This window comes from Quercus lobata, chromosome 7, assembly GCF_001633185.2.
Source record: "Quercus lobata isolate SW786 chromosome 7, ValleyOak3.0 Primary Assembly, whole genome shotgun sequence".
Classification (NCBI taxonomy): Eukaryota; Viridiplantae; Streptophyta; class Magnoliopsida; order Fagales; family Fagaceae; genus Quercus; species Quercus lobata.
Window position 1 is genome coordinate 42,416,282 of NC_044910.1, and position 16,723 is coordinate 42,433,004.

A 16,723-nucleotide genomic window follows, 5' to 3' on the forward strand; every position below is an offset into this window, starting at 1 on the left:
ATCAGTCTTAACACTCCTAGCTAAGTTCTAGTAGAAGAATCGAGGATAACTAGTCAACGCCAATCAAGTCCTAATCACTAGAAGCCTCCTCCACCTGATTTAATAAAGGTGAATTTTGATGGTGTAGTTTTTAGTAATTCATATGAGGCAGGGGTGGGAGTTATGATTCGGAATGAAAAGGGGGAGGTAAAGGCTGCCTTATTTGAGAAAATAGTGTTGCCATCGTTGGTGGAGGTACTCGAGATGCTGGTTGCCAAGAGAGCTGCCATCTTCACCAATGAGTTGGGGTTCAAGAATGTCTGCTTTGAGGCTGATGCCGAGGGGGTGGTGAGAAGTATAAGGGAGGAAGATAGCTCCAATGCTTTTGTGGGGCATTTAGTAAAAGACTTTTAGTCTATAGCTGGTTTGTTTCAAACTTATTCTATCTCTCATGTAAGGCGGTAGGGTAATAGTGTAGCCCATGCTTTAGTGAGGGAGGCTAGAATGTCTTTTCCTTTACGTATTTGGATGGAGGATGCTCCACCAAATGTTTTGAATTTTGTATCTAAAGATTTTCCTGTTGAATAAATTATCCCCGGATTGGGGGAATTCTTAAACTCTTAAATTGCTGCTAAACATTTATTTTTAGTTAAACAAGTGAAGATATTTCATTAAAGCTTTTACTACAGTAGATATGCATTAGCAGAAATTTGTGCCACATACAATTGGGAGATCCATCCATTGATCCATATTGTAAAAAGAGGGGAAAAAAATCCTAGGAAAAAATAAAAGAAATCTTCTGTTTGCCCTAACTAGAATGAAACAGTTACCTTTTGATAAAAAAGAAAGAAAGAAAAAAGAATGAAACAGTAGTCCAAAATCTAGCAGAATATGACTGTTGTCATATTATGTTCACCTTTGATTATATCATTTAAGGGAAAAAATGATCCGGTATGAACTTGGGAAACAATAGACTAATAAATAAAACCTATGCATAAATACAAGTTTATCTCGACATGTCAAGTAAAAAAAAAATCATCTAAATCTGTCTATGCAGGAGCGTAGCCAGAAAATTTTACTTGGGGGAGCCGAATTGTAGTATTGATATATTAACCATAGTTCATATTGAATACAAAATTATTTACTTTGATATATTGTTATATTCTTAAATATTAATGAACATACAAAAATTATATAGTTTATTATAGACAAATACTAAAAAAAAAAAAAAAATCCAATAAAAGAATAGTTCACATCAAAATTATGCCCAACAATCTTTAATGGAAAAAAGATAGCAATACAAAAATGTGAACAAAAAAAAATCTTAAATACCCTCATGCATATCAACACACACATAGTGGCAGAAGAAAGAAACAAAAATAATACTAATGGTAAAATAACAATGATGATTGATAAAAGAGAGAGAAAAGAAAATGCACTTGCATATTCACTTCTTTGAAGAGTCAAGAAGATGATGTTGCACCAAGAAAAAAAATGGATTAATAATTTTGGTTGAGATAGGAGTTTTTGTGTTGAGAAGAAAGAAAATGGGGCGATGAGCTAGCACTAGTAGCCACAACAAAGCTCCGTAGGTACCTAAAGATGAAAAAAATTGAAATTATGTTGGGAAATGGGTTGTCAATGATGCTAGACAGTGAGTTATTATCTATTGGATTAATTATAAATTTTTTGAACAATGGAGAAGATCAACTATTAGTCATTATCTTTTGGATTAACTATAAATCTTAGGAATAATTGGGGTGGACATGTAATAAAGTTTTGAACGATTGAGGAGGCTAACTAAAAATCCATTGGACTAACTAGAAATCTTAGAAATAATTGGGGGGTCCGGTTCTAATTTTTTGGGAGGACTATATCCAATTAGTAGTATAGTTGTAGGAGAAAAAAAAAAAAAAAAATTTGGGAGCAATGTAGCTCCGCCCCTGCGTCTGTGGTTTGCTTTTAATAATGAGAAGTTGTTTATTTTGGTCATTGTTGTTGCTTAGTTTTTCCAATATGTCTATTCAAAATTTTCAGTTGCTTCTTTTTCATGCATCAAATATTCAAATGCAAAGCATGGAATGAATAATGATCATCACAAGTGTTAGAGCTTAGCATTCTATCGAATATTATCTGTGCGTGACGCATGAATTACTTCCTGCATATGCTGCTGGAGCTTCCCTGACCTATGTGTTTTGCTCAATAGCTACAAGGCAATTAATGGGTTATATTGGCACTGGATATAGGAACTGTTGCTTGTGGAGGAAAGTGCCAATTAGGGTGATTGGAGATTTCAATTAAAAGACCTCCATGCATGTTTTATGTTTTCTTAGAAATTAAATGAAATTAACTGTGTAGTTAGAAATAAAACAAAATCACTTCTAATGTTGCTGTTTTGATGGAAAGGAGGAAGCCTTTGGTGGTTAAGTAAAAATTGATTAAATTCATTATTTTTTAACAACTTAAAAGATTTTGAGATAATTAATAATTTATCATAATATCAAATAGGTGATCTTAATCTTTTGAGATAATCAGTAAAAAAAAACAAATATTGGCTCTAAAAATTATTCGACCGATTTTGAGCTTCAAAGGACTGAAGGTTTGAGGCAGCTGGTGGGCTGCAGATCGAAGTAATATATATGGTTCTATGGTCGAACACATTAAAAAGATACGAATATACCAACAAATTAAGGAAATGGTGAGAAGACACCAATAACCCTAGCTAGTTTCTTGCTGTGGAATATTTTAGATATTAAATTAATCTACATATTGTGATATCCTAAATGACAATATAACTCACCAATATATAATTTATTAGATATTAGATCTAATATCTAATATTTTAGATAAAAAATCTTAAAATAAACTAGGGTAAAATAAAATCATAATAATAATTAACTCTAATTAACTTTAGATAAATTAACTGCGCAGTACATTCACTTGTGTTATGTTTGATTGAATCTATTTTCAATAGCTTATTTTGCTTTAAAAAATAACCCATTTAATATAATTAATGTTGTACTTTAGAAAAAAAAAAAAAGTTTTAAAAAACTATATATAAACATAAGTTGACATTTTAAGTTAAGACTGATTGACAGAAGATTAATTATTGCAAGCCAAAATGAGTGCTATGCAGTATGCAGTACAAACGACGTTACGTACTTCAAAATAATTCAAAGACATCCAGAAGCTTTTAGTGTAAAATTAATTATTAATTTATTAAAGTAGAATAACTTTTTTCTTCATCATGGAGGAAGAATTACTTTATTACAGCAGAATAACTCTTTTCTTGCCATGGAGGAAGAATTGCTGTATTATAGTAGAATAACCCTTTTCTTTCCATAGAGGAAGAAGTACTTTATTTTACAGTGCGTAGAATGACCTTCACCATGGTCTTGCCCCATATAGGAAGATTTTTCGGTCATTGAGAGCCTGCACAGGCCTTGCATTATCCTTTCCACGGTACTGCAATTAATAGATTAACCAATTAAATCAAGGATTTAATTTTTTTTTGAAAGTTAGATTATATATTTGTGATCCTCCACCTTGATGATTGTTTCTTCTTCTTTATCATCAGCCTAAATTAGTTTAAAAATATAATTATATTTAAAAAGTTATTTGCTGTTGTCTAATGAATAGAATCATAGAACTTACTAACTTAACTATTGAAATTTGTGAAATGGAGGTCACTTTAATGATGTGAAGCCTGCAACATAGCATAAATTCTGTTTGCCATGTCAAAGTTTTTGCTTTTAAAAATTATTTTTAAAAGTATAGAAACTAAAATCAAATAGTTTAAAATACAATTTTTTTTTTTGAAACAAATGTCAAACATTTAAAAAAATAAAGATAAAAATAAAAAACAATTATCTCAATTTGACCTAAATATATATAGCACATACATCGAAATTAGCTTCCCGAAGTAATTGTACTTGTTTGCTTGAGACAGTATTTATCTGAGGCAAATACAAGATAAGGTAAATAGTCAAGTTAAAAAGAGAATGAAAAAAAGAAGAAGAAGAAGTAAGAATAGAAGAGTTAATTGGAGTTAGTGAAGGTGTTTAGCCATACCTTTGCATTGACGATCCAAGTAACACCTTCATCACAAGGAGGTGTTGTTAGTGATCCATTATATCTGTAATACTTGAATGTATCTGTGTTTGTCTCTCTAGGATCTATTACCCCTATGGGTCTCTTTCCCCTATTATTAACCAAAGTTTTTAGCTCCTCTGTGAACTGAAACAAAAAAAAAAAAAAAAAGGAATAATTTTAAAAACACTAAGAAGTTATAATGTGTGAAGAACTCATAGGGGATTAATCTAGTGCCTAATTCTTTACCTTTGACAAGAATGAATCGGGCTCACCGATTTGGTAAAACTGGGCACGTACAACAGAAACTTGATTTGATGTGTTTACGTGAACCATATGCAGCTCCAAGTCATACCTAGTTAATAAATCATTGTAGATGAAATTTGTTGGCGGTGAGCCATTTAATTTAAGAGAGAGAGAGAGAGAGAGAGACCTTTTGCCATTGATGAGATGCTCTGCGGGTGAGTGCCAATGGCATTGTCGGAGGGAGTATTGCTTGCCATTGATTTGAATTGATCCAGCATCACCAACCCATTCAACCTGTGTCATCACTCATCACGTACAATTAGCTATTGAACCAATATTTTTTTAAAATACCATATTATATTTAAATTTGCATTCTTTGACAACAATATTATTGTGAATATTTAAAATTAATGTTTTGAATTCTGTTTCGTTCAAATCTTATTGGTACATAAAATCAGTACACAGCAATCATTATTTGCATTGTCTAAAAGATACCGGGCCATATCAGTGTGTTTTGGGCATTTTAGCCTATTCTAGCCATTTCATATGAAAACTTAGCTTAGGCTCAGAATATGATTTAGTAGAGGTTGTAATTTTTTTTTATTTAAATGTTGGGCATTTTGGTAATTTTTCCCCTACAAGTCAGATTTAATCAAGTATATTTCAATTTCCAATTGTCTTATTTCTAAAAGTTTGATTTCTATTTTTTTTAAAGATTATTTCTGAAATGGATACATGAGATAATTTTGTTATAGTTCATTATTATTATTTTTTTTATGATAAAAACCTTCCATATTGGGAAGTGAGACGGCATAAATTATGTAGTTCTTATATTTATTTTATAAGGAATATTATTATTATTATTATTATATATATGCGAAAATTTCAAATTTCAAAAACCTTGCATATTGAATTTTTTTTTTCTTCTAACGGTCAATTAGAAGTGGCTTCCAAAATAGTATTCAAAACTTTGTTTAGGACACCTTTTTTTTTTTTTTTTTGGTTGTAAATTGTTGAAGTTAATTGAATTGAATGATTGTAAGATGTATAATCATGTGATAGATCATTTACTATTTTGGAGATGCTTGTTTAATTTGAGCAAAAAAGGGGTATATTCTATATTCATTAAAAAACATGTTTAATTTTGTATTTGTATTCAGTTTACATTTTTAGTTTCCAAAAAAAAAAAAAGGATTTTTTTTGAGAAAAAAAAAAGGATTTGAATACAAAAAACTGAATACAACTTTTTGGTGTTTTCATTTTCTTGAAAATGAATACAATGAATTTTCGTAAATAAACCAAATATGTGGGTTCCTCTAACATTGACTTGTCCCATCAAAAAACACACACTCTCTCAATTGTGTTGAATTTTTAATTGAAAAATATAAAGTGAAAAAAAAAAAGCAAAAACCAGACTAGAAAATAATGCCAAACATGAAATGGGTTGGGTAGAGAAAATGGATACAAGATTTGAGAAACAAAAAATGAGTTTAGAAAATGGAAAGAGAAAATGAATCCACCCCCAATAATAACCAAACAGGGCCTTGATGATTCATCAATTTTCATCTTACTAATTAGTGGATTAATGCATTTTTATGTTTAGAGGGAGGGCGGAAAGTGAGATTTGACCCAATTCTACAAACGCCTATTATAGGTTATACTTTAAAATTTGAGTAATTTTGTTTCAAGACTTGATTATAAACCTAGCTTGAATGAATTGAAGCAAATTGACCTTTACCTCTAATTAACCATTTGTCCTATCTAACTACTAATTAGGTAAAACCGGCTATTTTTTAAATTTTGAATAGCACTTTTAAAGAGCAAGAGAAGTTGGTCTCCAACATTGGATACATCATACAACAACACATAAATACCATACTATGTCTTTATCATGTAGCTTTTGCTTATAAAACTTATAAGTAATGTTAAGTACACAACATATTTTGTACTCTTTTTAAAATTCCATGGATGAAAAGTTATGATTGGTGTACGTAAACTTATTTATTGACAAAGCTTATAAGTTATCTTCTTACCTCAACAGAATGACCTGTATTCTTTATGATTGCATTAGATGCCTTATAATTCAACCTTAGATCTCTTGGATTTATGTTAACTTGCACATCCTTATTCAATATATCAATTGGAGATTGATGTTGCCCAATCTTACACAGTTTCCATTCTAACTTAAGTTCTCCCCAGTGTTTACTCAGGCTCTTCACCTGCCAAGTAAATTTCAGTATCACATCATCATCATAGGTAATAATAATATTGCAATTCTCATTACATATATAAAAAAACAACAACATTATTAGCATCCTACATGTAAGTATCTTTGGCATTACCAGTTTGAGCAGTAATGGATATTGGCTGCCAATATAGAAGAAACAGTAGAAACCAACAATTGAAGATTGGTAAACCATAATTCTTCATGATATACAGAAGACAAATGGCAGGTTCAAGGGTGCAGTTCTTTGTTGGTGAAGCTAATGTCAATGAGCTCTATGATCATATCTATATCTATCTATCTATATATACTAAGCAGAAACACAACTATAAGGGCACATTTGGTATATTAAATGAGAATTACGATTGGAATGGTAATCTTTATTACTGAGAATAAAATGTGTTATAATAGAATAATTAAATCTATTCATAAGTTTTGTTATGAGTTGTAATATTAGAATAAAATTTAAAATCTATTTTAGGAAATATTTTAAACAATTATATTTAAAATTTGAGAAAGATAATTTATTTTTTTGATGATTTTTTTTTTTTAAATTTCTATAATTGTTATGTGCATATGGAAAGTTTGTTTATTTGAAAATATATTAATTTAAAAAATTATTACACCTATTAAGGAATATCTATTACAATCCTTTCAAAAAAAATAATTATCCCTCATTTTAAAGAATAACTATTCATATAAAATGATTATTTTATGTAATAAAAACATAACTAAATTACTGAATAGCTAAATCATTGGAATAACCATTACATTACATTATCTATTACAGTCTAGTAAATATACCCTAATAGTTTAAAGTTTTATCATGTGATGCATTCATTTTTTCTAATAGCAAGCTAAATGCTAGCTAGTTAGATTTGGGATAAACATTGTAGCTAGCATTCAATATTGCCTGCCAGTTGCAAGTCAGCCTAATATGGCCTGACTTTTTGGGTTATGCATTCAAATTTTAGCTGGACAAGCTACATGGGTAGTTCGGCGCTAATTCTTCAATGGATCGGAGAAAATTGATCCACACTCCACCTTACACCAAAAAAAGTACAAAATAGAGTCAGTTGACTTTGTAAGTCATAAATGAAAGAAAACTAAAACAAAAGAAAGAAGTAATGCACTATATATGATTTCATCTATTGACCATTTCTTAGGGCTTTGTTAAAAGTAAAACTCCTACAAAGGGAGAGATATAGATATTGCACTTTCTTGTTTTTTGATTATAAATAATTTCTTTCCTTAAAATACACATTGCACTTTTTATTTATTTCTTTATTTCAAAATAATAAACTTTAATAGCTCTCTCGAAAATTAAGTTTGTGCATGTTAAGTTGTTAACCATCATAATTTAAACAATATTTTGTCTCTGATGCCCTTACTATTTTGTGTTTAAGATAAAGCATTTTCTGTTGACACTAACAAAGTAGTTTATGCCACTTAGCACACATCAAGTCTCTTATTGTTGGGCTCGACCACTCCCATCCTAAGTGATTATTTTTTTATAACTCATTTTTAGGCTATAAACCTTATAATTGAAACTCATAACATCTATTTCTATAATTTAGATTGATCTAGTACATACATAATGTAATTCTTAAAGCATAATCGTAAGTGAAGTCTCTTATCATCAAATAAGAGACTTAGGTTCAAATCCCACCTATACCAAAAAGCATCATATTTCAATATTAAAGAACATCCCAACCGCTATAACAAAGTTGATTTTTTTCGAGGGTCAAAACCCTTGAAAAAAGTATTAAAAGCCCTCAAAATATATTATTTTGAGGGTTTAACTGACCCTTGATGACCTTTGAAATAAATTCCATAAATAAATTAGTACAAGAACCATAAAGGATTCTGCCATCTCTTGGTACTTCTCAAAGACTGATGCATAGCCACCAACTTTCCCTTGCATTAAGAACTGCAAGGAAATTGACAAACCAATTAATCATGCACTTGTTAAATGGTTGAGGTGTTTGATTGAAAAATTGCAATACAATGAAGTCCATATTGACTTGTGATTTTCAAAATGTTACATATTTCTGAAAAGCAAATTCAGTAGCATAGTTTAGTTCATGAATTATTACCTAAAACACAAGTGTCTAAACCCCAACATACTTGACATCTTAACTGAACTCACCCATGCTCCATCCAGTTCCCACCAAGAGAGTCACCATTTTTCCCATGGTAGTTCAAGTAGTAGTGAATGTCAACTTCTTAGTATGCATTCATCTGTCCATAGGATGCAAAACATAAGTTAGCACAATTATTCATTATTAGCATCATTGAGCCATAACTTTCATTATAGAGCCAGGATATCAAGCACTATTATGTGTTCCATTCAAATGGAATACCACCAGAACTTATCTTACGCTGTTTAGCAAGCTTGAACCAAGACGCTGAAAAATCTGAAGCATGATTTGTAATAAAATTGACATCAAGAGGCAGAAAATTCAAAACATTATATTAAACTTCTTGAACTCATTCTCTAGTAGGGAAGGTGTGACATTCAAAGGGGGATCTTTTTTGTAGATGGAATAACCTTTGGCTGGCAATAAAACGCAAGTATACATATTAACTAGATTAATACACCCATACAGAGTAAACAACAACAACCATGATGCAGATCATAATTGACAACCCATACAGAGTAAATTTTAGATTTACATTGATAAAAAGGAAAAAGGACAATTTTCCAAAATTTATGACACGACATGATAATACATCACCATGATAATACATTCTCATAATCTAATCTAGACACTCTAGAACTCGCTCAAAACTAATTTTGGTGGTGCAATCTTCCATTCCAGAAAAATATGATATAGTACATACTTAAACTCAAATTGAGTAGCTAAAAGCAATGGATTTTTATTTGCATGTGAAAGCAATAAAACGTTGTTCCCTTAAATAGTTAAGATTTAAAGGTTTTTTTTTAATAATTTATTAATTGAGAAAAAATATTTGAAGGAATGAACAAACAAAATGAGACAGGAGTATCCGTTAGGTTTATTTCATAGGTTAGTCTAACTCAAAAATAGGCAGGGAGAAATTATTTCCAATGCATTAACTAGCCAAAGGGAGAAAATAAAATTCTAAATTAGTTTCATGTTATCACCAAACACTGCTTCTTTCAAACTCAATGATATGAGAGGGAATTGGCAAATAATACAGAGACACAAGAAAAGTGTTAGAAAGCAACATTCAGAAACACTAAAGCTGCACGCAATAGATCAAATAAAAAGCAACGAACATTAAAGCGCAACAGTGAAAGAATCGAATTGAATTGAATTGAATAGAAAGAAAGGGAAATTAAACCTTCTTGCGGAGACCAGAGGTACCAGGCTTTTGGCCATCGATTGACTGGTCTCAACGCGAGAAACCTTGAACATCATTGCTGAGAGAATGAGAGAAAGAGTGACTTCCATTTCTCAGTTTTCTGAGAAACGTGAAACAAAAATCATGGGAAAATCGATGAAAAAGTGTGGGTAAACCAAAAAAACAAAAAAAATCAAAGATGAAATTAGGGTTTGTTACTTCCATGATCAATTTGTACCTAATCGGAGCTGAGAACACAACGCCAAGAGAGACAAAGAGCCACAAATTGCCAAGATCAATTCATACCTAATCGGAGCTGTGTGATTTCCATGATCGTCGAGCTCTGAGATTTCCATGATTGTTAAGCTCTTTGAGCTCTATGCTTTCTCAGTTTCTGTAAGAGAGTGAACAAATATTTTATCAAGGGCTGTGGCTTCTTTTTAATTTTTTTTGTGGGCTTTTTTCAAGGGCTGAAAATTTTGTCATATTTTATCAAGGGTTGTGGGTTGAAAAATGTAAAGTTTTGTACCCGCTCTTTTCTTTCACATTTATTTCAAGGGTGTTTTAACATATTTTGAGAGACCTAATAACCTTTGAGATAAAGTTTAGTAATATAAACAAGCACACTTGTATGTATAGATTGTATTAACAGATTTTAGTAAACCCCCGATAAAAGAGGTTCCAAATAACTAAAGTTTGTTGTAGCGAACCTAGCAATTGGTCAATGGACCAATAACAATGGCGGCTAAATTAATTTAGGTTGTGTTTGGCCAAACTATTACAAATATATTTTGAATTCTAATAGAATGTATTTTGGAAGTATGAATTCTAATAGGATACATTTTTTATTTTTAGAATAAAATTTTGTATTCATAAATACATTTTTTGAATTTTTGTATTCATAAAATAATTATCAACTTTGCAAGAGGAAACCGAAACATAAAAAAGATACAATTTTTTTTTTCTCATATTATTCACAATTTCTCACTAACCAGACAAAATTAATAGTGGGCAACGATTTTCTACAATTCCACTCTCTTTTTTTTTTTTTTTTTTTTTTTTTTTGTCTAAACCACCATAATTATTCAAAACATCACACACCTCCACCAAATACCAAAAAAACCTTTATCACCACCCGAAATTAACCAAACAAAACCCTAATTGCCACCAAAATCACTCACAAAATCCAAAACAAACATGAACCGTATATATATGAGACTTCGTTCTTGGCATTAAGTAATAAATCTCTAACAAGAGGGATACACGAAGATCATACTACTAAATTACTAACAGCCATTGGAACTAAAACGGTGAACTGAAAATACTAACCTCTTAATCCTTGAGGAAAATAAGAGGGATTTCCAATCAATTTAACCTGCACGCATGGAAAACCCCCAATTTTTTTCAAAGAAGTTTCTATATTAATACTTGATAAGGAGAGAGAATATTCAAAAAATAAGAGGGATATCCAATCAATTTAACCTGCACACATGAAAACCCCCAATTTTTTTAAAGGAAATTTCTATATTAATACTTAAGAGAGAGAGAGAGAGAGAGAGAGAGAGAGAGGAAATTACTTGAATAAGAGATTGAGGAGAACGAGGCCCAACCAACAGTGCCAAAGATTTAAGAGTCTAATCACTGACAAACTAAAATTGGAGAAAGAGAGAGAGAGAGAAAGGGATCATACGATAGGGATATATGAGAGAGAGGGTTGAATCTTCTTGAAAAAGAAGTGAATATTGACTTCATTATTATGATTAAATCTTCAAACCAAAACAATGTTGTTTTGGAGACCTGAAATGTCGTAATTTTATCCTCCAAAACATGGACTATTGGTATCAGCGCATCCATCACTGTCAGTTTCTTAAGTTTTTCTCCGATTACTATAACCAATTTTTTAGTTGCCCCATTTGGTATTCAGTATAGGTTGGTTTTCTCTACAACCCTTGTCATTCAAAATGAATAATCTATTTAAATCAGCTTAGCAATAAAGTATTTGTCCACCCTAAGCCAATTTATTATATGGTAGTCATTTAAATGGATACTCTATTTAAGTCAGTTTAACAGTAAAGTATTTTTTTAAAGGAATTAGTTAATAAAAAAATCCACCCTAAATCAATTTATTACTGTTTTGTTTTTCAATTTACTAATTGATATTTGGTAGAGATAGAAAATTTCCATTGCGAGGGATGCAATTCATCACTATAAGTTCTACCAACACAAAAATAATTAGTTTGACAATTCTCATAATAAAAATGTTGGTATACGTACAGTGCATAAAGCTTTTCCCTTTACGGATTTAGAAAATATGTTGGGATGAAGATTTCATTATAGGTCCATCCGAAGTTTTATTATTTTTTGTTTTTAATGAAATTCTATCCTAAGTTAGTAGGATATTGTTGGGAAGGTGACAGACGTATGCCTTGTAATGGACTGCAATTCAAGCCGCTGGGTATGTCATTTTTTATATGTTTTTTCATCTCTCTCACACACACCCACATATATATATATATATATATATGTATTAAACTCTTAAATTGCTGCTAAACATTTATTTTCAGTTAAACAAGTGAAGATATTCCATTGAAGCTTTTACTACGGTAGATAAGGCATTAGCAGAAACTTGTGCCACATATAGTTGGGAGATCCATCCATTGATCCACATAGTAAAAAGAGGGGAAACGATACCCTAGGAAAAAATAAAAGAAATTCCTAACTAGAATGAAATAGTAGTCCAAAATCTAGCAGAATATGAATGTTGTCATATTATTTTCACCTTTGATCATATCATTTAAGGGAAAAAGTGATCTGGAAAGAACTTGGGAAACTAATAGACTAATAAATAAAATCTATGCATAAATACAAGTTACAATAGACTAATAAATAAAACCTATGCATAAATACAAGTTTATCTCGGCATGTCAACGTAAAAAAAAATCGTCTAAATCCGTTTGTGGTTTGCTAAGTTGTTTATTTTGGTTATTGTTGTTGCTTAGTATTTCCAATATGTCCATTTATATTCGTTTGCTTCTTAATTTAATTTACATGCATCAAATATTGAATATTCAAATGCAAAGCATGGAATGAATGATCATCGCAAGTCTAACTTATTGTCTTAGAGCTTAGCATTCTATTATGATATTATCTATATATGTGCGACGCATGAATTACTTCCTGGATAGGCTGCTGGAGCTTCCTTGACCTGTTTTTTTTTTTTTGCTCGATTGCTACAAGGCAATGGGTTATAATGGGACAGGATGTAGGTACTATTGCTTGTAGTAGAGGAAAGTGCCAATTAGGGTGATTGGAGTTTTCAATTAAGAGACTTCCATGCATGCTTTATGTTTTCTTAGAAAATGAAACTGGGTAGCTAGAAATAGAACAAAATCACTCGGAATATGTTGCTGTTTTGTGCTGATGTGTGTGCATTACGAGAGTCAGCACCTATTTGATGGAAAGGAGGAAACCTTCGGTGGTTAAGTAAATATTGATTAAATGATTAAGTTCATTATTTTTTAACAACTTAAAAAATTTTGAGATAATCGATATATATATATATATATATATATATATATAAGAGTTGGGTTTAAGTTACATCTGGTGTAATTTTAAGCAATGTTATACTACCCAATAACTTGTTATTGAATTAATATTTTAAAAATCCAACCGTTGAATTACATATCCTATATGTTCTTAACATGCATGCCAATTTTCATATCAATTGGATGTTATTTACCATTTGATCCATAACTCATCTTTTATGCATTCTTTTAAACAACAAAAACTTGAATTTTAAAAATTAATTAATGACATGGTTATTGATTTTTGATCACCTTGAAATTTTGCAAGCATGGAAAATATTCATACCATACCTATTTCAACTTGAAGTCTACTTCTCTATTATGAGTTTCTTTTAATTGTATAGGTTGGTTATCTATGTATATATCTATAATCTCAATTTCGAATCTGCAGGGGATTTTTATTTTTAGATTTAGATTGTGGGAGAAAAGAAGATATTACAGCCAATGTGTCTCCTTAATTACCCAGATCAGTGACACCAGGTAAAAGCCAAAATAGTGAACTTTGGATTGTTTGGAGCACCACTTTTTCTTTCTTTCTCCCTTGCTGATAATGAGAATAATAATTCTATATTTGTATCACATAATACTCATCTCTATCAATCCTCATGGAGGCGAAAATAAGTAACATTAATATAGGAAGGTGCCTATGAATTGAGATGAGTTTGTAATAGTAAAACAAACTTGGTCTTGCAAATTCTTTGTATTACTTTTTGTATACCACTCTATGTTTCACCAATCACTACGTGTCATGTTTTGATTTTACTTTCTTTATAAAATAACTAAAGTTTAAAATGGAAAGCAAGTATACACATGGTAAATAATGATTGGTGGAATATAGAGTAGTACACAAAAGGTAGTATAAAGGATTTGCATTCCCACTATTTATGCTAAGTTGTATGGAGAATCGAGTGAGAAATCAAACCCTCTAATATTGGAAAAAAGATCTCGACACACTGTCAGCTTTGGTCTTCACATGGATTAAGGATTTTTTCAATAAGGATTGATTATAACAGATAGCTTACCATGAATAAATCTATCTAGATAACTATGTATTATTTGAAAAACTTTCCTTCTAATTAAATATTGTAAAGACTGAACATGTATAGTTACATACACATGTAAACTCCTTTGTTGAGTCATAGCCTCATAAGCAAAGTTTTTTTTGGATAGAAGAGAGATTTGAATCCGGAATGTTAAACATAAAGAGGTTCTATTTGGAGTACAAAGTTTTTGGGTGAATTGTAGGGAAGGTTTTAAATTTTTAATAAAATCAATTCATTTTTACAATTATTGCGGTTTCAAACTAGTAAGAAAATCAAATAGTATGTTTATTCTTTCTTTCTAAGATAAGTGTGATCAGGAGCTTAAGGTATAGTCTTAAGCTCATGCATGGTTGTGTAATCCGTAACGTTCAGTTGACCTTTTGGCACTTTTTTTGCACCACACCGACGTCATTGGTGCTCATTTTTGTTAAACCGCACCGTCCTAATTTGAAAATTTTGTGCTGACAGGTTGGCTTATTTGGCTTTAGGCTAAACAGTGCGGTCGGTCTGGTTGATTGGTTTGCAGATCAACCAGAAACGTGGCTGGATTTCAACCATTTACAAATCTATGCAGCAGAAAGTAGAAATTAATCATTCACAAAATCCAAAACAAACTTGTACCGTATACGAGAGGGATACACAAGGATCACAATACTAAATTACTAACAGCCACTGAAACTAAAACGGTGAACTGAAAATACTAACCTCTTAATCCTTCACAACTTTGTCCGATCAACTTGAGGAAAATAAGAGGGATGTCCAATCAATTTAACTTGCAAACATGAAAACCCCAAAAAATTTTCAAAGAAATTTATATATGTATTAATAAGAGAGAGAGAGAGAGAGAGAGAGAGAGAGAGTTCGTATAATAGGGATATACAAGAGAGAGGGTCAAACCTTCTCGGAAAAGAAGTTAAGATTGAAGAGAGAGCTAGAGGGGGAAAATTACTTCAACACGGGATTAAGGAGAATGAGGACCAACTGACAATACCAGAGATCTAAGAGTCTAATCACGAACAAACTAAAATCAAAGAAAGAGAGATAAAGAGAAGGGGATCATACGATAGAGATATATGAGAGGGAGAGAGTTGAATCTTCTCGAAAAGGAAGTGAAGATTAAAGTCATTGTTCAAACCAAAATAATGTCATTTTGGAGACTTGAAATGACGTAATTTCATATTCCAAAACATTGTTATTATATTTATATGTGTGTGTATTTTACAAAAACATCCATCAATGGATGCACTATGGACTATTGGTGTCAGTGTATCTATTGGCGTCAGTTTCTTAGGTTTTTCACTGATTACTATAACCAATTTTGTAGTTGCCCCATTTGGTAGTCAGTGTAGGTCAGTTTTATGTACACCCCTAGTCATTCAAAATGAATACTCTATTTAACTCAGTATAGTATTTGTCTACCCTAAGCTAGTTTATTACTGTGTATATATTTTTTCTCAATTTATCATACGGTTGTCAATCAAATGAATACTCTATTTAACTCAATTTAGCTATAAAGTATTTGTCCACCCTAAGTCAATTTATTACTTTCTCCAAAAAACAAAAAAAAAGTCAATTTATTACTGTTTTTTTTTTCTTCAAATTATTAATTGATATTTGGTAGAGATAGAAAATTGCCTTTGGGAAGGATGCAATTCATCACAACAAGTTCTACCAACACAAAGGTAATTAGTTTGACAATTCTCATAATAAAAATGTTGGTATACAGTGCATAAAGCTTTTCCCATATGGATTTAGAAAATATAATTGGTAAGCAGTGTTACCTTTAAATAAAAATCTAATTTGTAACAATTAATAAGACAAAGTGTGTTTATTTTAAATAGACAAAATAAATCATCTAAATTGTTAGGTTCTAAAGTGTAGGACTTTATGTATTTAGAACTCTAATTTGTATTGTTGGCAAACCATGATAAAAAAAATGTATTTAGAAGTGTTTAAAGCTAGCTCAAAGTTGTATGTCAATGTAAAGTTGAAATCGAGTGTAAAGCAGAAAGCACTATGGCTTTCGACCTGGCTCGATCAATCGAAGCTTAGGCTCGACCGATCGAACCTCGGGCAGATTGCTTTTCTGCAGAATTTTCCAACTCAGCCCTAGTTGTTTTAAAACGTTTTTAGGGTTTCTTATTTGTCCTAAGTATAAAAGGCAAACCCTAGCCACGTTTTAGTGTTGCTCATATTGCGGTTTGTGTAAATCTCTTGTGAGATCTAGAGGA

The 16,723-nt window shown here is 31.0% G+C and overlaps 1 protein-coding gene across 1 annotated transcript; it reads right to left on the minus strand.

The window, feature by feature from the left end:
* Positions 1-3,170: 3,170 nt before the first annotated feature.
* Positions 3,171-6,801, minus strand: LOC115953368 (alpha carbonic anhydrase 7-like). Its single transcript, XM_031070998.1, has 7 exons — positions 6,657-6,801; positions 6,348-6,533; positions 4,502-4,608; positions 4,318-4,423; positions 4,051-4,215; positions 3,882-3,935; positions 3,171-3,444 (listed from the first exon to the last, which is right to left on the minus strand). Exons 1-7 carry the CDS (start codon positions 6,732-6,734, stop codon positions 3,364-3,366), a joined length of 777 nt encoding a protein of 258 aa, XP_030926858.1. The 5' UTR covers positions 6,735-6,801; the 3' UTR covers positions 3,171-3,363.
* Positions 6,802-16,723: the final 9,922 nt, after the last annotated feature.

Excerpts from the sequence above, each read along its gene's own strand:
- LOC115953368 (XM_031070998.1), bottom strand. The coding sequence starts at position 6,734 with ATGGTTTACCAATCTTCAATTGTTGGTTTCTACTGTTTCTTCTATATT. Across the intron at positions 4,609-6,347 it reads ATACAGGTCATTCTGTTGAG|GTTGAATGGGTTGGTGATGC; the intron begins GTAAGAAGATAA and ends GTGATGACACAG. Across the intron at positions 3,936-4,050 it reads CTTGGATCGTCAATGCAAAG|ATAAATACTGTCTCAAGCAA; the intron begins GTATGGCTAAAC and ends TATTTGCCTCAG.